At 37.6% G+C, this 20,819-nt stretch overlaps 1 protein-coding gene across 3 annotated transcripts; it reads right to left on the bottom strand.

Annotated features, from left to right (window-relative positions):
• Positions 1-9,638: 9,638 nt before the first annotated feature.
• gpr146 (G protein-coupled receptor 146) lies at positions 9,639-19,897 on the bottom strand. Of its 3 annotated transcripts, XM_043234016.1 has the most exons (4): positions 19,627-19,897; positions 17,987-18,104; positions 17,856-17,908; positions 9,639-12,411 (listed from the first exon to the last, which is right to left on the bottom strand). In XM_043234016.1, the coding sequence occupies exon 4, from the start codon at positions 12,367-12,369 to the stop codon at positions 11,368-11,370; it is 1,002 nt and encodes a 333-aa protein (XP_043089951.1). In that variant the 5' UTR covers positions 12,370-12,411; positions 17,856-17,908; positions 17,987-18,104; positions 19,627-19,897; the 3' UTR covers positions 9,639-11,367. The 3 variants fall into 3 exon arrangements, with proteins under 3 accessions (XP_043089951.1, XP_043089952.1, XP_043089950.1); XM_043234017.1 differs by lacking the exon at positions 17,856-17,908; XM_043234015.1 differs by lacking the exons at positions 17,856-17,908; positions 17,987-18,104 and having other exon boundaries at positions 19,627-19,896.
• Positions 19,898-20,819: the final 922 nt, after the last annotated feature.

Here is a 20,819-nt window from a genome sequence, read left to right as displayed (position 1 = left end):
TTTTCGAGAAACACTCTGGGGGACTGGTCTCTTGGGCCTGGTTCATGATCCACTCCTGGTCTGAATGGCAAGCGAAGAATAAAAGAAGTTAGCAAGCACTATTTGAATAGTACAGTTTTTTTTGGATCGCTGTCAAGCAGAGAAGGAAGTATGTTAGACTGCATTATGTGAAAGTAATCATGTATGCTTGAGGGAACGTGTATAATATAACCCTTTTGAGCGTTGCATGCCACCTGCAGAGCTTCCTGAGAAAACCAATGAAACAAACCCGCTGCTTAAGGCCTGCATTAGGACGAAGATGTGAAGTTAAAACACAGCTGGCTTCTGGGCTCTAACTGTATTTCTAAACAACAAAACAATGAGTTCAAACTGCCATTTTATAAGGCTAACCGACATAGCTAGCACATAATAATTAACAGTATATAGATATTATTGTGATCAAAATAACAGTTATATAAGCGTAGTTATATAAGCACCTGCCAAATATTTTTTTTCATCATTTTGCTGTTTCATGAATGACTTTACTATTTAAATTAACTTAAAACGAATTAATTTCCTCTATTTTTTTATTTACAAAAGGTCCAGCAAAACCCATGCTTTCATGTGACTTGTAAGTCTGTTTATTAGTTTGTTCTTTTATTTGTTTTTAAATGTAATGTTAAATGATTTGGCTTGATAAACACACTACAATTTGTGTACAATTTGAGAGTCAGTTGTATATATACATACATTTTTTTATTATTAATTTTCTTTTTTGGCAGCATGTAGTATATGGCTTTTATTAATTAATGAATTTCACTTTTACTTTTAGTAATCTACACATACTGGAAACGAACTATTTGCTTTAGTCCGTTTCCAAACCAACTTTTTAAATTATCACTCATGTTTAAGGTTTTTTAAATTTTAATTACTAATTGTTTTTAAAGAACAGAAACTAAAGCAACATTTACAGATATTTGATGGTGATTTTTAAATTTGCTACTTTTTATCTTGATCGTTTTAGGCCAAATAACAAATAACAATAATTTCCTCACAGAATTCAGTCCTAAAAAAAATAAAACAGTTCTGTTATGTGTGCTACTTTTAATCACAGTCCCACGGTCTCCACCTGCTCCAAGTAACATTTTCCCAGAGGTATTGTTCTTAAATGGGGAGGCTGTTGTTAGTCTCCCTCTATTAAACTCTCTATCAATGCAATTTTCACAGGGACTCATAGAACAATCTGGAGGGAACTGATTAATTATAATGCCGGGAACAACTGATGAGTTACAGACAGCATGAGTCTGCTTTTCTCACTTTACATGTCTGACCGTGTCCCTCTGCAGGGAGGTAATTACATTTGTTTGCTGGCAACATGTGGTGGAAGCTTGGTGCTCTACAACCTGTGTGTATTAGTGTTAAATGCGAACCGAGTGTCACGATCTTTCCTCTCACAGTTACGTGTTAATAGCATGGCGTGATGTTCCAGGAACTGTGCTCTCTCTAAAAACACTGTCCTACTGTGAGCTCTGAAGATACATAAAATGAGTTGATACACCTCGCGTTGAAGAGACAGAGCACTAAATGAATCTTGTCAATTGGTTCTCTTGTTCTAAACACTGACCAATAGTTCTGTACGCTTACAATTGACTGAAAGGAGATGTTTGATCTAACGCAATGAACTGTGATAGTTGAAAGGACTTATTACCGCGCATCTGTTCACAAGAGCCATTTTCTCACAGAAGTAAGCGACTGAATGACAATCCAGAGGAGCGCTGTGTAATTCTCGGATTGAACCGATCTGTCTTAATTATAAGAATCACCATAGCAACACAGCAAAGGTAAGTTAAGGGACGTGGATTCAAGATCGGAACAAAATAAGAGCTGATTTGCTGCGTACGCGGCGCTTTGGAATTCAAGTTTTGAAGCTCAAATGTACCTCTGCCTACATTTTTGTAAACTCCAAAATTTCATACAATTCACTTCAGTTCCCAGCTGAAATGAACACCGGTGGCAGAAAAAGGACAATAGCCTTCATCCCTGTTCACACAAAGTGATAATAGCATGGGGATATTATCAATTAACACTTATTTTCACACAGATCCTTTCAGGATATAACCGCAAAACAATTTAACCGTAGTGCATGATTTGTAAATTAGTACATCTTGACTGCTTGAGCATGTCTGCTCATCTGCAATATGTCTATGGGATGTTTCCAATCAAATGTCGAATAGATGTTTAGAAAATGTCTTTAAGATGTTTATGATTTAGAATGTATGCAAAAATTACACCTTGCAGATGTCTATAAGATGTCTGTACACAGCAGATGCTTTCCACATGAAGCTTTCTTTAAAAGGCATTGTGCAGGTTCAAGTGTGGGAGAGGAATATGAAGCTGCAGTAAACAGTAACACTGCACAAATGCCACACTGAAGGCCAAATGCCAAAAAAGGTGACAATTTAAATAAATAAATCTATCACAATCTATCACACTTAAGTTCAGTGTGGCTTGACCTTAAAAATGTCATTTAATGAAATTAAATGAACACTTTACTTTAAAAATCAATGACTCACTGTCCAACAAAATGTGATGCAATTTAATGAATATAAGCCTATTGAGTCCACTTTCTTTTAGAATTATGTTTACTTTCAAACCTAATACATGGGTAGTAACTGTCTCTTAAAACTAAAGGCACAATTTACGGGGATAGACAAACATATTGATATGCACATATAGGCTACCTCAGCACACGATCAACAAATATTAGTGAAAAATATGAACTCTGATCCACATGACAGCTGACTGACAGTGACAACAGCAGCGGCATAAATTAAGCCAGGGAAATGTAAATCAATGAGAATATTTTAATAATAATTAACATAAAATGTTTTTAAGCTGCGGTGCATGCTGGGAACTTGTGCGGTATTGTTCGATGTAAAATAGTTTGTTCAGATGCCTAAATTTGAAAAGGTGGGAGAATTTGGTTATGTTTTGAACAGACACTTGAGTGTAAAGTAAGGTATTTTGTAAGTATTTTTGTTTGGTTTAGGGCTGGGCGATATGGGCAAAAAAAAAACATCAAAAAATTTTATATCAGTCAAAATGTATAATTATCAAAAAAAAATTTATTTACGCACCACTTCAGTGAATTTGCTCTAAATTCACGGTTCAAACGAGTCCCTGTTTCCTTCCGCTTTTGGCGTAGTCTCTTCATATTGTTTTATCGAGGCATATCGTATCATGATAATTATCATTATCAAATTATCACCCAGTCCTAGATAAAATTAAACTAAGGCATTTCAAAGATGACGAGTGACTCGACTTTGGTTGAACTTTTCAAAAACCTGATTTTTTTATTTTACAGCGGGGTGATTTTGCTTATATAAAACTGAACAAAGCAACTAATACGGCTTACGAAGTAGCCTATAAGGGCTCCAAAACAAATTCAATGCAAAATCAATAACCGTGTCTCTGAGCAGACAAACAATCGGTGTGTTTCCTGAATGAATCCTCTGAGAATCAAACTGTAAATCGTTTAATAACTCGCTCGTGAAAACACTTGTCGCCACTTACTGGCCTAAAATTTAGCTCGCAGTCACTAAATACGAACGCCTCTAATAATTCATCAAAAATAATGATCAGTTCATCCATGCAATTGTGATTAATTAAATCCACAAAATAAAAGATTGTGTAGCCTATTTTTCTTTGTATGTAATCACCCAAACATTCGGGCTGTGCAATCAGCATGCACCGATATGATAGATTGTGAGCGCAGCCTAGACAGTGTGATGAGATCCAGCTCCAGAACTAAACCAATTCACAACACAGGAAACATGGCTAACATGAAGATTAAAGCAATGTGTCAAAATGCCTACAAAGCTCTGTCTAGTGTGAGGCAGCTTCAGCTGCAGGATGACATTGACTAGATCCAGAGCGCAGGGGGTTTCATGATTCTGCAGTGAATTATGTCTATAGTGATCTTTTTAAAATGTTGTGTCTGAGTTAAGTCAGGAAATGAGCGTCAGCACATAAGTGCTCAATGGAAAATGATCAGTGTACCCCTTGCCTATCTGTAGTTCTTCTGTGGATAAAACTGGGAAAAAAACGTTTTTAAATGGCCTTTTAACAGAAAGCTGCAATATTCGTTTTGAACACAGGGTGGAGTTAAAGTGTAAATTATGGAAATAATGTCTCCACCAAAAAAAAAACCAAGAGCCCTTTTTTTTCTTTTTTTAAATAATAACAAATTCCTTTATAAGTGAATGGAACGAAATTCCCTGGAAATGTGGAGACAACATCATAGCAGACATTGAAATGCTTTGTTGAATGGTTTGTTCAGATGTTATTTTCAGTGGTCAAGACAAGAGAGCAGCAGCTTTCTCAAAGGCAGGCATGCTAGAGGTCAGTGGCCTTGAACGAGTCGGTGCAGAGATTGTTGTGACAGAGTCCTGCACCTGTGGGAACCGAGGAGAGGGGTGAGCAGAGCATTATGCTTCAGCTGTCTCCTCAATAACAAGCAGCAAAACACTCTGCCTGACACCCTGCTGCCTCGCCCGACCACAACACCCCTGGGATATGGGTGACAAGTAAACACCTCTTTTGTGACCTCTTCCACTTTGTTCGTTTGAAAGCTGTGGTTTATGCTGACACATTTATTTTCTTCTTTTTCTTCTTCTTCTTGCTTCTTCTTCTTTATTTTACTTTGGGCCTTTTGCTTTTGGGAACACAGTACTATCAGCCTTTCATTTTGAACACTTTACTTTAAAAATTTAATGACTCGCTGTCCAACAAAATGTGATGCAAACCAACTGGCCTGAGTGATAAAATGTGTCAAATGTGGAATGTAATAATCTGACCACTAGTAAAATAAAAAAACATTCCAGAAAAATGTTATGTTTATATATTAAGCATATTTTGAATATAATATAAAATATAAGAACATAAATATATAAATGTATATACGTGTAAATATTTTCAAAATACATACTGTATGCATGTGTATTTATATATAAATAATAAACATACACAGTACACATATAATGCGAACAAAAACTTATGTTGAATGTGATTAATCAAGATGAATAGTTTGACAGCACTAAATTATTCTATTCTATTCTATTCCCATTAAAAGCTTAAAAATGACTAGTCCTGGTGTTTGGTTTTGCACTTTTTTTCTTTAATAGCAGCACTGAAGCTGCTAGAACTCCACACATTTGTATAAAACCCAATGATAATGTTTTCCATCCTATTTTGAGATTGCAGTGGAAGAAGAGCATATGGCCTCACAAAATTGTATTTATGTGTATTTAATTATTCATTAATTTTAAAAGAGTTTTAACCCACTGGTTACTTCATTGATGCTCATATAGGAGAAATTGGTTCACCCAACATGAGAGCAATACTAGAGCTACATCTGAAATGTCTGTTAGGCAATGGTTGAATGACTGGAAAATTATGAAACATATAAACATTTAGTTTGTGATTTATTGACCCATAAATTGAGCTATGAGAGCAAACATTAAATATCTTCAGTATGTCAAAGTGTTTTTGGAAACTCTGCTTAACAGCAAGAAAGCGTGTCAGAATGATGTCTTGTAGAGCTCCATGCCTGTGGTCTGGTGGAGACACACTTGTCTCCGCGAGCAGAAAGACACAAGGGACATTCTCACTTAAAAAGACACGCTCTCCCTGCCTTCCAACCCACACAACCACAGTGTCAAACACAGCCAACCTGGGCACTCTCCCCTGTGCGGTTCCCATGGTCCAATTCTCAGATGTTCTGCTGACACCAGGATTTTGCTGTTGTTGTATTTCCAAATCTCTGGTACATTTGCAAAGAGGAAAAATACCGAACCAGTCTGGCAGGAGTGTAGAGGATTGGGTTTCAGCCATCTGCTGTAGTCTGGGCCTCTCCAGCAAAGCTGGACTGTCTTTCCACATCGGGTCTGATTTATCAAAGCATTCAGTTCGTGCCAGATCATTCCGGTGGTGCAAAAGGAGGAAGGGCGCGTGTAATCGCCTAAGGCATTTGATGTGCCAATCATAGATATTTCTGGTGGAAAAATGATAACATTATCTAAAGAGTGGTAAATCTGGGTCTCATGACTGAATTGCCCCATCCCATTTCCCCACGCTTATCGGGGTTAGAATAGAGGTGGGTTGGGTAAACCAGACATGTAAATACAAAGCTCCTGACCCATTTTTATAATGTCATACAAATATAAAAGGGGTCAAACTTTAGCCTTTTGTCAGTTTTAAATCAGGTCAATCCATAAATGTTTACTTTTAGTCGAGCCATGATTGTATTTTCATATATATAAATAATGTTTTCATTGTGGATCAACTAAATGCTTTGGATTGCCTGGTGCGACCCTGAACTTCTAAAAGACATTTTGCTGTCCTAATTTTTGTGAGAAATCTGGGCGAAAGCCAATTCAAACAGCAAAAACTTTAAGAGACAAACCAAATGTGCAACCTTGGTGGTCTAGTGTGGCCGATTTAAGCTGGGGTCTGCAAAACAATTACTTTTTAAGCTCAACCCAAGTTTACTTTGAAACAAGACCAGAGAACATTAGAGACCCCGGCTTCTTAGGGGTAAATTGAGCTCATGTCTTGAGTTAGAACATTATTCGAGATGTGTTACTCAATACGTGGGATTTAAAACCTGTTTTGCAAACCTCTCGCCTGTTTGCCGATGGATTTTTCAGATTAAGGAAATTGTGAAGTCATTTTTCGAGGCCATTAAGAGAATAAACAGAGCGTTTCAGCATCACTAAAAAGAACAATACAGTTGTGGTTGCTCGCCATCTCTTTAGGTGTGACATACCAACAGGATGTCGAACGTTAATGCAGGTGTGGATTTCTGGGTAAAACTTCAGTAAGTTAGTGGGGGAGGTCGCCTCATCCACCTGTTTCTAGAAAGCACGTCCTGCTGAGTAATTAGAAAGAGTATGCATTAAATAATGTACAGTTAACCAGGAATTAAAAGTTGAGAAAGAAACTGCAATTGTCTTTATAACATGGTTACTCATATAATAAATATGTGAAAATGTAACATTTGAGTTAAGAAAAATCTATGGTCAATTACAATATGCAAAACAAATAGTCTAGACACAAGCTAAACAATATTAGCTTCAGCAATACAAGCACTGCAATCATAGGAAGTCCTTTTGACTACAATCAATAAACCGAGACTGATTGCATTTACATGAATCGTGAAAGTGTGAGTTAATGGTGAGATGTAAAGTCAGTGGAAGTATAATTGCTATGAATGTGAATATAAGTAAATATCTGACCACTGACTGACCAATCAGAGTCAAGTATCCCAGAGAGATGTGTGAGGTGAGGTGAATATCCAAGCATTGTATATCCAAGCACTGTTGCAAAAAGGGAAAGCGTATTGATCGCGGCTTGCGCTTGTGAGGAAACAGTTCTGATTTGCCCTTCTTGAATTATTAATGGAGAAAGGCATCCATGGCATCTATTATTTTATTTAGCCCACATGTAGCTAATTCTACACAGATGTAAAAACAAAGAACAGCTGAGCAGATCTGTGCTTTGACAGTTCTGGATTTAGCAGACCCAGCAAATCTGCGTTTTGTTTAGGTTGCGTGAACAAAGCAATTTCTGCATGCTTTGGCAAAAACAAGAGTTTGAACATGCATATGTGAGGAGAAGGCTTGCAGAGGCAGTGACATGATTATGAAGGGTCCTCTTCAAAGTAGATTAAAGGGTTGTCCTTAATGCAGTGGTGCCTCCATTTGGTTAAGCTCAAATTTCATTCCCTCTAAAGTAATTACAAATGTGGCCAGTCAAAAACAGTTTGACTGACGGATCTATTGAAACTAAAATGACTAGAAACACAAAATATATGTCTCTAAAGCTTGTCACCAGACATTATTGGGGTTTCTTTAGCTATGAAAATAGCTGTGAACCCTGTGGACTCTTAGAAAATAAACTCTCTTTAAATGTAATGACTTTCAGGCATAGTTCAGGCATATCTCAATGGACAAAAATGAATTCACAAGTCTGCAAATGACATTGTGTCACTATATATCAGTATATATAGTATATAGGCTTACTGTTGGAAATCATAGTAGAAAATTTATTTGAAACATTTTGCTAAAAAAATTGTATACATAGCATTTCATGTATTCTAAATACACAATTAAATACCATAAAATATTATTTACTTGACAAAACTACAGCTGCAAACAAATATTTTAAGAATTATTTCACTCTTTGATTGGATAGTTACCATTGAGATATATATATAGGTTCTTTAGTATATGAAATATGAAACTATTACATATATGTGTGTGTGGTCTAAAATTTTGAATAAATAATACATTGAAAATAAAATAGTGAAGGTATGGTAAACCATTTTCATGTATTATGAGACTTTCATATAACTAAAAAAAATAGTTTAAGAAATAGACAAACCTTTGGAGTGTTTTGCCAAACAACATGGAATTGTTAAATGTGTACTGGTTGGTTCCTTATCTAACATTCTCATACTGACCCTGGATCCGTTGTTCTATATTAGACAATGTTGCTCTTGTGTTGTGACAGGCGGATATGTTGTGCTGGGGGTGTTCAGAAGCCAAAACAATTCTCAGAATGTCTAGAATGTTCTTCTTTCACAGGGGTTTTGTGGCTTGGTTTGGGGACGCCACAGGCACTTCGGAGAGACTGCACACAGTGCTGCGGCCTAAACAGGGCCCCTCGGTCTACTCCCACTCTGACCCAGCTCACTTGATTCCAGACGTACACACACACACACACACACACTCACATACCGCTGACTCTGTTGACTGGAGGTGCCCCCACTGTGAGCCGGTATATAACAAAACCCAGGTGAGTTCTTATTCTGCGAGCGTCAACACTGCAGCGTCTTAGGTCAGCTATGCTAAGCTCATTCTCTAAAGGTTATTTGAAATAGTCAACATTGGATAAAGTCTCTTTACAATTTACTCTACAAACATTTAGGAGGTTTGGAAGTGCGTATTCCTGTTTAAACTGCAAACAACAAATGTTTGACCTTCGCACATAACAGCAATAAAATAAAGGCCTTTTCGATATTAAAATGCTTTCTTCTATCCCAGTCAGCTAGATGTAAAAAAAAAATGTGTGACCAGCCAAATAACAATGACTCTTCTTGAACTAAAGGCAGCTGGAAATTTTTGGAAAACCTATAAAAGGTAACAGTCATTACTTTTGCAATGCAGTTTACACTGCATATCACTTGAATTTAGCCAAACTCACCCTCTTATTGAAAGCGTTCATTATTTTACAAAATGTTTTTTTTTTTGGAATTTGTCAGCTGAAGAACAAGCATAATATGCCTTTGAAAGTACTAATGTCTGTGGTTGTTGCTCCTCTGCAGATGGGCAACTAAACAAACTGCTTCTGCCAAAAAACATTTCAGTGTGGTTTGTGCTCCTGGGGCCTGGCACTATTCTGAGGCCCGCGCCAGGCAAGAAAAATACGTTTTGGCATCTGTGGCATAAACTAAATTTATTTTATTTTCTTTGGTATGAATGAGTGAATAGTCATCCATACCTGTTTTGTTGATGCAAACCAAAACAAGCTTCATCGTTTGTCATTTGGAAAGCTGTGACGTTCTTAGATGTGGGGAATCAATGAAGAGCCAAGCAGGATTATATTCATGTTAGTTTATTGAACAAGTCTTTGACTCAGTATGGGACAGAGGATGACTGACACTTTAGTATCTAAATAAATCTCTGAGAAAATAATACTGCAATCTAAAATGGCATGTCTGTTTTTTCCAGTAAATCTCTGAAGTACAATATATACACATTCTTAATATGATACATACTGGCATTAGCACACTAACAACAGCTATAACATTGCGATTTGATGCCGCTTCATCATTTATGATTGAGGGTTAACTGATTTTAAATCCCCTTCATGACTTTAAATACATTCTTTCCCTTGCATACATAAGTGGATTGAAATGACACCTTTTCACTCCTCCATTTACATACAGTGCTTTCTTTCCAAAACATACAAATTTTGCATCCACTGACTTGAGAAAAACAAGAGTAAAGACATTTTTGATAACAACAAACCATTTTAATAGCTTAAACTGTACTATTTCTCATCCTGCCTCTGAGTATTACTTTCTGGAAATGTCTATAATTTTCTCTCAGACTGAGAGCTTTGATGCATATCTCTCTATATATGCATACAATAAAATCATGCAACTAATCTCAATAAGAACTCGTATCTCTTTTGGATATGCACATTAGAAAGGAAACGTTATCCCAATGAGATTCATCTCTTAGAAGCACTGAAGTCCGACCCAATACTTTCAGAAATCAACTGTGTCCTTTATAAATTTGAGCAGTTTTACCAAATAATCTATTGCATAGGGCTGTTAAGTGAAACCAAATATGTTTGATCATATTAAAAGGACTTGTGCAACCTAGATTCACATCTCAAAACATTAATTGTTACCCACGACCTCATGGTGCATGGATAACAATTACAGTAGTAACAGACTAATGATTGAAAAGGTATTGAATGAAGATTAAATCTCTAACCAGTTGACCTTAAAACCGTGATCCATTGTCCGGTAGATCATTCTATAGCTTCCTCTTAATAAGCTATACACATTTTAATATGGCTGAGCAGCTGTGCAGTTATGATGCACATATCTTTAGCAGCAAGCACTCGAGAACACACACTCACAACCACCAGCACACAACCACACACACAATCTTTCCCGCTCCCTGATATCAGTCGCATTGAGTTATTTCTGAGTGCTGTAAAAGTTGGTTAGACCGTTCCAATGTAATGCCCGTTGGTGTGTGAAATTGAGGTAATTATATTGCGTTTACTAGCGTCTACCAGAGAGGTTTTTATGGAAAGTGTGACCAGAAAACTCAATCCAGACTGAAGAGCTTATGCTGTTGTGGATCACAACACAGAAAGCCTGGTGCGAAATGTAGCCTTAAGCTAAAAGGGAATAGGTTGGTCTAAAAGCATCACATTAGAAGGCTATGCCACATATCCTGTAACAGATTACAAACGTTAGACATTTCCCCCCTCCACCGAAAGGACCATCAGATGGGTTGAGATTTTCCCCAGGCCCAAGAACCCAAAGAATAGACATTGCTTACACAAAAACAGCACTTAGTGGTTTCTTCTTGGTTGCCCATTCACCACATAGATGGACAAATAAAGTTAAGTCGTTAAGTGTTACGGAGGTTCCACAATTTCACAGAGACACATACCACTCCTTGTGGTGAGCAAAATACTTCCTTTCAGCACGCAATATATATCCAGGTTTATGTGCTGGCTCTACTTCTGTGGATTCGAGTAAGTGCCAGCAAGGGAGAAGCAGGTCTGACTGGACACATGCCCTCATGTGACCACCTGCTGTACTGTCGAGCGTTCGTGAGGACACGATTGGTCCCCGTAATGCAGTCTCTTTAGAAGGCGCTGCAGTTTATGGGAGAAGTTCTTGTTCATTTGCCTGTACATAAGGGGAATAGCGAAGCTGCTGCAGAAAGCGAGCAGCTCGGATAAACATCTCAGGAAGAAGTATGTGGTGAGGTGCTGCTTGTTAGAATGGCTCCCAGGAGCTCCCGCCACTGTGTGCACCAGTAAGGTCATGTAGTATGGAGTCCATAAAAGAAACTGCATGCACACAGAGGCCAGCAGCAACCTGTGGATGGATGGATCGAGCCTCCCAGAGTCCTGGTCCAAAGGGGTGGACTCCTTCCTGATGCGGAGGATCAGCACGAATGCGTAAAGCACAGCCACCGCTGGCACCACATACCCGATGAACATCATGATGGCATCAGCAGCCTCTTTGTTCTGCATCTTGGAGCACTCGATGATCTTGGTGGAGACGTGGTTGCATACATAGAAGAGCAGAGAAGAGAAGCTGGTGAGAACGGCGCCGCCCCAGATGAAGCCGCAGACATGTTTGGTGTTGTAAACGCTGGACATATAGGTGCGCGGGAGAGCGCGCTCAATGTAATAGTCCAGACTGAGCAAAGTCGTGGAGTACATGATGACCAGAGAGGAGATGTTGAAGAGAATGAGAAGGGTAATGTAGAGCTCATTGTTGTACTCCCACATTGGCCAGCGTGTAAAACTGGGCCCCAGCAGCTCCACTGGAGCCACCAAGTTTAGCACCAGGCCAGCAATGGCTATGTTCACAAAGTAGACATCAGGCATAGTCATGGTGACCTTGTTGGAGAGGTTGACCACCACCAGCAGGGCATTGTAGCAAAGCCCCACTGGAAAGCAGACGATGAGGTACACCAGAGAGAAGACGGACAGAATGAGTCCAAAGTCCTGGCAGAGCCGGAGGTCCACGCTGTCGTCCGTCTCATTGTAAACCATGCAGCTCCACATTTCTAGATTTCCAAAGGTGTCTGATCCTTCTTTCTGAATCAGCTGTAAAAAAAAAAAAAAAAAAAAAAAAAAAAAAAAAGAGCAATATATTAATAGATTGGTTTAGTTTAAAGGCATTCATTTACAAGATCAGGGGTGTCAAATCCTGTTCCAGAATGGTTCTCTTTCCTGCAAAGTTTAGCTCCCACTCCCTTCTCGGGGAGGTTCAAATGATCCTCGAGATCTTGATTTTCTGCATCAGGTGTGTTTAATTAAGTCTAGAGCTAAACTCTGCTGAAAGGTGAATCTCCATAAGCTGGGCTCCACACCTTTGGTGACACCCCTTGACACCAAGATTATGAATAGTTCACAAAAATGACTGTTATGAACAGTAATTGCATGACTTGTCCTTTTAAGCAACAGATCTGATAGCATTAGGCTTTCCTCTGCCCCCACCAGCTCTGGAGTTACCAAAGCAGGTATTAAAAGCAGTTGTAACAATCAATATTCTATGTAATACTGTTAAAAAGTAAGGTACATTTGCAGGATTGTGCTAACTTTCTCAAATTGCAAGACATAGCTATAGCTACCCATGTTATTTTACACATGGTGGCCGTTATAGCCATTGATATGTCCTGACAATGAGAGTATATATAAATTTTCAATTTATATAATATCTCAATGGCTTTGCGAAAACTTTCTTGATGTTGTTTTATACCATAGTCCAGGAGAGTCCCAATCCTGGAGAGATTTGCCCCAAAATTGATTATAACTCATCCTCCTGTACCTTTCTTGTAACACTTAGACCTTGATTAGCTTTATCAGGTGTATTTGATTGGGTTGGAGCTGAAGCCTGCAAAGCTGTGGCTATCCAGGACCAACACTGACCACCCTTGTCTAACATCATCAGTGAAGAAAACTGAAACAGTGCATAAACAATGCAGGCATTGCATTACCATTAGATTGGAAGCACTTCTGAAACACCATTATTTCCACTTCATTGCATCTTAAAGACAAAATAAAACTCAGCACAATGGGCCTCATTTATTAAACGAATGTAAGACAAAAAAGTGGGCGTACAGTCATTTCTACGCAAAACATGAGTGGTGACTACAATCAATCTGCTGGAGGTTTTGTAGGTTACTGATTTTTTATCCCAGTTACCACGTGCCATTGAGGTTCACGTTATACCAAAAAAAAAAAAAAAAAAAAAAAAAAGGAGCAGCATTATATGTCAACAAACATTTCTTTCCATAACAATAGGTTCCACCTCTACAGCTCAGCACCTTGGCTCCTTGGGCGGTGACAATACACGTGCTGTGACCAAAGGATGGTATAATTCAGCTCTGAAACTGTGGGGAGTGCAGATTTATGGCATGAGATGTGATGTGTCAAGGGTGCAGTGGATGCACAGTGTGAGGTTTGAGTTCAGGCTGAGGTCACAGCGCGGGCACACAGAGAGCGTTGCTCTGCAGTCCACTCATTAAAACATAACACTCACTCTCACATAACGACATACCACTCTTCCTCAACACAATGGCAACACTAGCCTCACTTTTGTATTTGCCTACAATGACACAAATGCTACATTATTGTTTTATTTAACTCAACTGGCTTTATAGATCTTTTTTATTTATTTAAAAACACCACAAAGGAAAGCTAAAGAAGAAAAAAAATTGGCTACCTTGAGCAACCGCTCTTTTTATATGTGATCAGCATTTGTGCTAATCAAAATTGTTTGTACTTATATTTATTTGGGATATTCCTAATCATAGTACACATGCAATTTATCATCTGAAATTACCACTACTACATTTGAAGTAGCATTTTTTAAACACAATTTAAGACATTTTTGGATGAAAACTGGGAGGCTTGTGACTGTCCCATTGACTGCAATGTAATGAACACTGTCAAGATCCATAAAAGACAGTCAGAATAGTCCATGTGCCAGAAGCTTCAATCTGATTTTTATGAAGCAATGAAAATACTTTTGCATGCAAAGAAAATAAAAATCATGACTTTATTCAACAATCGGCATCATAGCGTTACCATAGCCCCATTTTGGAAAGTATCCATTGAATTCAAACTAAAAAAAGACTGCGTACAAAAAGTACTGTTGTCACTTCATGACCTACATTTTGATGATGTCTTTCATACTTGACAGTCAAAAGCCTCCCAGTATTCATCCAAAATGTCTTAAATTTTGTTCTAAAAGATAAACAGAACTTTCAAGGGATTGGAACAACATGGGGGTAAGTGATTAATGACACAGTTTTCATTTTAGTCTGGATTAACACTTTAACAATAATTAAATGTAATTATTTACATGACAATTATCAGCCAAACATGCAAATTTTACTTAAAATTATTAGTGAAAAAAAAAAAACAATAATAAGCTTTTTAAGTGTTCAAATCTCCAGAAGTCACACAGCTATTTAACAAACAAACACATATACACACATACATACATTTATATATACATACATTTATATATATATATATTTATATATATATATATATATATATATATATATATATATATATATATATATATATATATATATATATATATATATATATATATACACACACACATTTATTTATTTTTGGAGAACAGTCTTAGGAACGTTTTTCCGCTCAGACTTTCTGACACAAGGCCTCTGGCTTTCGTGTGCATGTCAGCATGTATTTGGTAGTAGACCTGGAGTTTTCCCAGACAATGCTGAGCACATCTGAGCAGATATAATGACTGTTGAATGAGCGTTTCTATGTCTGCTTACATAACAGTCACAGAGCGGCTGTTTTGGCCTGGAGACAGACAGCCATGGATTGCTCCTCTATGGCTCTCGCTAGAGGGTGGAGACACTCATTTACCCTTTTCACCTTGTAGTCATATACCTATAATGAACCAGCATGTATTTTCTGCTCAGTATGTACACGCAGCACTTTATGTTGTGGTCTAACCGGTATATAACTACGACTATCCTCACGTGTACAATTAAAAACTCATCTGGAGGTAAAACTTGTAAAAGCTAAACTGGTTTTTCTAATTGGCAAGAGACTCTAGTTGGCTACATGTTGGGAACAGGAGAAAAGGACCACCGTGGGAAAACAAGACGTGAGGACATGGTTTCTAAAAGGCCAGGTGTAAAAGTCTCCATAATGCTTCTAAGGCCATGCTGGCTTTTCCACATTAATTACTTTTAACGAAGCAAAATATCCTGCTAAAGGACTTCAGTGCTATTCTAGCTAACACTATAGAGCAGCCAAGACTAGCTACTACCTGTGTCCCTATCTCTAACTTAAAAACATTCATCATTCTGTTTTTTTCCTCCTCTTTCCGTGACCATAGCAACCAATAGTGAAAATAAGAGTAGTACTGCTAAGTTTCAGTTGCAAACTGTTAAAAGCCTCAGTATTTAGTTACTGAACCATTTTATTTCTTTAAGCATTTATGCTTTTGAGAGCTGAAAAACTCAAAAAAACATCTTTCTGGACATTTTATAGAAAAGATTTATATATTGCATAAAATTAATGTCTTTTTAATCTTTTATTCATAAAAGAATCCTGAAAAAGTATTGCAGTTTCCAAAAAAAAAAAAGATATATATATATCTGTGTGTGTTTTTTGAAGGACACTTAAGTAATGGCTACCGTTACTTCCATTATTTAATAACCATTATTTTATATTGTAATAGTTAATATAAATGTTTTGTAAGATTACAGTTTTCAGCAAATAAATGCAGCCTTAATGAGTATAAGTCTTTGTTAAAAACTCTTACTGACCCAAACGTAAGATTTTTTTTAATGTTTGTTTTATTAAATACACTGAAATAGCAATATTATTACATATTACAAAAAAACAGCTTTCTGTTTCATATTTAATATTTATATGTAATATATTTTAAAATATTAATAATTCTTGGGATGCAACGCTGAATTTACAATTATTATTATTATTATTACTACTACTATTATTATTGATGTTGAAAACCAGAACACATTTCGATGAACTTCTTCGATGAACAGAAAGAACATTTATTTGAAATATAAATGCCTTTACCTTTTTTCAATTTAATGCATCTTTGCTGTACACAATTATTTTCTTTTTTTTCCTCTTGCTGAATTAAAGTGAACGCTATAGTATTTTTTTTTTTATATTTTATAAGCTTATATTTTAAACTAAATCATAGCAATAGTCTAACTAGTTGATATAGTCAACTGTCCTGCCTATTTTCACTGTACAACCCTGCAGCATCTTGTCTCCTTCAAGAGACCATGACCAAACACTGTCTAGGCTGGCAGACCGAAGCATTCCTGAATGGGTGCAAAAGGGTAGCTGACATCACAGCTTGCTGTAAAGCGTGTCATTTAGGGAGGCGTTGTAACACCTGCAGCTCACGGCTCATATACATGAGCAAGCACGCCTGCGAGTGTCCATCTACTCCACCGCACTGTGTACCTCTCAAATCACCCCCGTTATTAATTCTACCTCCCTCACACAAACAAGAAGACATCTTGGCTGACCATGCGTCTGGATGAAGAGTGTTGTGGGAGTACAACCAAATGCACTTGACACATTCAAAGCAATCAACCCACCCACCGCCCAGCAGATGAAAAGAGGGCTGCTCCACACCCCTCATAGCCCCGCTGGAATGTACAGCAAATTCTCAGAATCGGCTGAGTGATGTCACATGATTGCATTTTCTGAGCTCTGTGTGTGTGTGTGTGTGTGTGTGTGTGTGTGTGTGTGTGTGTGTGTGTGTGTGTGTGTGTGTGTATGTGTGTGTGTGTGTGCGCGTGCTGCGAGGCTTTAGGTATAACGAGCAGTAAATGAAGATGAGGAATGAGTGTTCTGCAGTCAAATCGTGTCGTGCTACAATAGATTTTTCACTTCTGTGTTTCAGCTGCAGGGATTTAGAAAATAGAAAGCAGACTTAGAGGAAGAGCAAATATTTAGTCAAAAATGTGAGGTTCTGCATTTTTCTGAAGTAGACATGATGCATTAAAATGAGGCAAAAAAAAAAAATATATATATATATATTTGTATAAAATTTAAACCTAGTTTTTACATTTATTTTCAAGTGAGATGTTTGAATGTTTGAAAAGTCAAAAATGTTTCACTGCATGTATTAAAAAATTAATTAAATTACCTTTATTTAAATGCATTTATAATAAAAAATAAAACTGTCCACTTTATTAATATAAATAGTTGTCATTTTTTTTAGTATGTACATTGGGTGTTTTGCTTTACATTTTCTGACTTTTTTTTTAAATGTTTACTGCATTTACTGTAATTTTTTTTTAAATGGAAATTTTGGCAAAAGCTGACATTTATTTTGCCTGTAATTGTAACAGGATATTTTTATGCCTATGGCTAAATGCTTGTGCCTCCCAACAAACACAGTGTTTTTTACCCAACTTTTTCATCGGCAAGCAATTTTATTCAACACTGCCTTGACCCGATTCAGTCTCTCACTCTCCCACAGCAGCAGCATTTATTCTTACCTGCTTTTCGCTAGCTACAAGCAGCAGGGCAAACGATGACCTGCAATGCTTTCCTATAGTTGGGAAACACCAACAATTAACATCTCAATTAAACCTCCAGCACATATCTGCATTAGTCTTCCTGACAGCACCTCAGCTGGCCTGACCCCTGGGACGGCGTGTTCTCTCAGCACTTCTTTGTAAAGTCATCAGCAGGAGAGATCACTCTGGGTGTTTGCGTACCGCGTGCATGGATTATCGCTAGGCAGTCTTGAACAGAGACAAACAAATTCTCCGGGTTACACAAATTATTCATGCGTGGTTTGCATAGCACAATTTGGCTGTGCATCACTTTGCATGTGAACATTGCATTTTTGGGTGTACATTGTGTCTTGATAATGCTGAATAGTGATACGGTGAGTTATTATATACAAATAATTAGATATAATATATACATATATATTTATTAATAAAAAAATATACCTCCGCTGCTTTTTTCATCCTTTACAAAAATGTGGAATTAAATATCTGGACTGTAGAGAACATGAGAGATCAAAGTTGACAACTGTATGAGAAAATTGGATAACAGGTTATGTAATCCTCTCATGTCCAGCTGGACAGTCCAGACCGTGTTGGAGAGTAAAGCGCTCGCTAGTGTCTTTAGGCAAAGAGGCATGCTTTTCTCAGCTGTCTCATATGACGTCTGCGATCTTCAACAGAACGCACAGGCACACTGCCATGCTCTTACATGTCCTACATGGACTCGATCCAATGGTAACGTAGCCTCCCTGGGGTTTTTGGTTGTTTAGGCAATCGAAAGAAGTCGGATGTCACTTCCCAGCAACATTATTTGCGCATAGGTATATTGCAAAATAAACCAATGTGTCATGAATTCAGGCAAATGAAAATAACACGTTCACGCTTTTCCAAGTGTTATTTTGTTGCTTTACACAAAATGAATGGGATTAATGTTTGAAAACCTCAAAATATGCAGCTCTTTCTGAACACATACAGCACAAACGAGGTTAAAAAGCAAACACAGACGTTTTTGATTACATTTAGCAAATATTAGATTGCAATACAGTGGTACTCTTCTCAAAAATATGATAAAAACAGCTTATACGAAAATTATTTACCTCTTTTAATTTGTTATTACTTAACTGACTCGCTAATTATTTTTCAATGTAAATGTTTAAAATATAAAAAGTTTAAATGTTTAAAATTAAAGATACGCTGAGTTCTTCATACACTCCGTTGATGCTTACAGGATGTTTACAACCAAGGCACTCTTTCTCTAACACTGAAGATTACACAAAACGTATTAACGAATGCACGCGCGAACACACAAATATATATATATATATATATATATATATATATATATATATATATATATATATATATATATATATATATATCCCATCACATTACATTACCTTAATCGCTAAAATAAATTAATAAATAAACAACATCAAAAAAATCTAATGCATTTCTTAAACAACCAAAATGAGAACAATCTACAAAAAAGATGCGTTTGTTTGACTGAGCAGTGAATATTGTGCTGGTTTGTTTTTCATCCGGGCATTACACGCACGTTTGAGTTTAACCTGTCTGATGTTGCAGTTTTACTTAACTGTCACAAATAAGACACACTTCGAGCGGTAAACTGCTCAAAAGTGTCTGACTGATTTAAGGAGCTCTCCCATCACCGCTGCCGAAACACAGCGGGCGAAAAGCTACTTTAAAAACAACTTTAAACTCAATATAGGGACGTATTGGCTAACCTACTCACCAGAGGACCAGTTCTTGGCACTGAGACAGCTCTACGGAGGCATCGGGTTCTGCTGTATTTCCATTGACATTTCTCCTCGGATACTTTGACAAAAGCTCCCAAATCGGTAGCTAGAGTACCAGGACCTCGTGTGAAATGAAGTAAGTAAAAACGCGATCGATCAAGGCGCCGATATGCGGCGTAAACACAGTTGCATATGGTATATTCGTCTCTGGTCCGTCAAAGCTTGTTCTGGAAAGGGGAGGACGCTGATGATCTTACTACGAATCGAGTGGTGCTGAACTCTACAGTGTGTACACACGTCACGTGACCCTCCCCCACAGCCCTCTTCAAGAGGCCCGACTGCAAAATTTTTAATCCTACTACGGTAAACCCTAGTTTTTAATATTCATAGCGCAAACGTTCGCCATTAGTCCGTAAGACGGCGAGGGCGCGCGCATCTGATTAATATTCATTAGGCAGGCGTTCGCTATTGGAAGGCCGCCGAACAACGGTTGCGTAGGGTCATTAATATGCATGAGCCAAGCCTTTGCCAATGGAAGGTTACTGAGTCACGTGTGCTGTGCCTACTTAATATTCATAAGCGTAGCCCCAGCCATAGTAGCGTTCGTAATTTCGCTTGAGTTCGCAGTCATTGGACGACTGTGGCGGAGGGAGGGCTGACATGCAGCAACTTTCGACAGCACGCACTCACTATTGCGTTCAAAAACACGCCACAAAAGCAGCTTTGAGTCTGCAGGTCAGAGGATTACTGATTCCGCAGCATTATTAAGTCCGTCTTACACCGGTAGTCTGGATGAGGAAACTAACCTACTTGCAGTTAATTTTATTTTCACATACAAACTCAGGTCGGGTTTTGTTTGGTAGAAAACCCGCAAGAAAACAAGAATATCAGAATGTAGACATCCGGATGTATCTGCTAGTAAACAAACTTCAATATGATATGATTTTAAATGATTTACTGTACAGTAGACAACATTTGAACTGGTTCAAAAAAAGTTTATCGTATTTGTCCTAAAGACAGGAATTTTGGTTTTAGGACAGCTTAGATGAAAGCCAGGGTTGGATCCATTTCAAATGTTGTCTACGGTAAATTAGGTAGGTGTTATTTTACCCCAATGTTTAGAATATTGCTTAAATCAAAAGCCTATGGGCGTAGCTGATTTTTTTATGCAAAGTAAAATAAAGAAATT

The sequence above is a fragment of the Puntigrus tetrazona genome, chromosome 3 (genome assembly GCF_018831695.1).
Source record: "Puntigrus tetrazona isolate hp1 chromosome 3, ASM1883169v1, whole genome shotgun sequence".
NCBI lineage: Eukaryota > Metazoa > Chordata > Actinopteri > Cypriniformes > Cyprinidae > Puntigrus > Puntigrus tetrazona.
The sequence above is the reverse complement of the archived record's forward strand: the minus strand, read 5'-3'. Positions and strand labels throughout refer to the sequence as shown.

Bases quoted from the DNA above. Each gene is read 5' to 3' on its own strand.
- gpr146 (XM_043234016.1), bottom strand. From the start codon at position 12,369: ATGTGGAGCTGCATGGTTTACAATGAGACGGACGACAGCGTGGACCTC.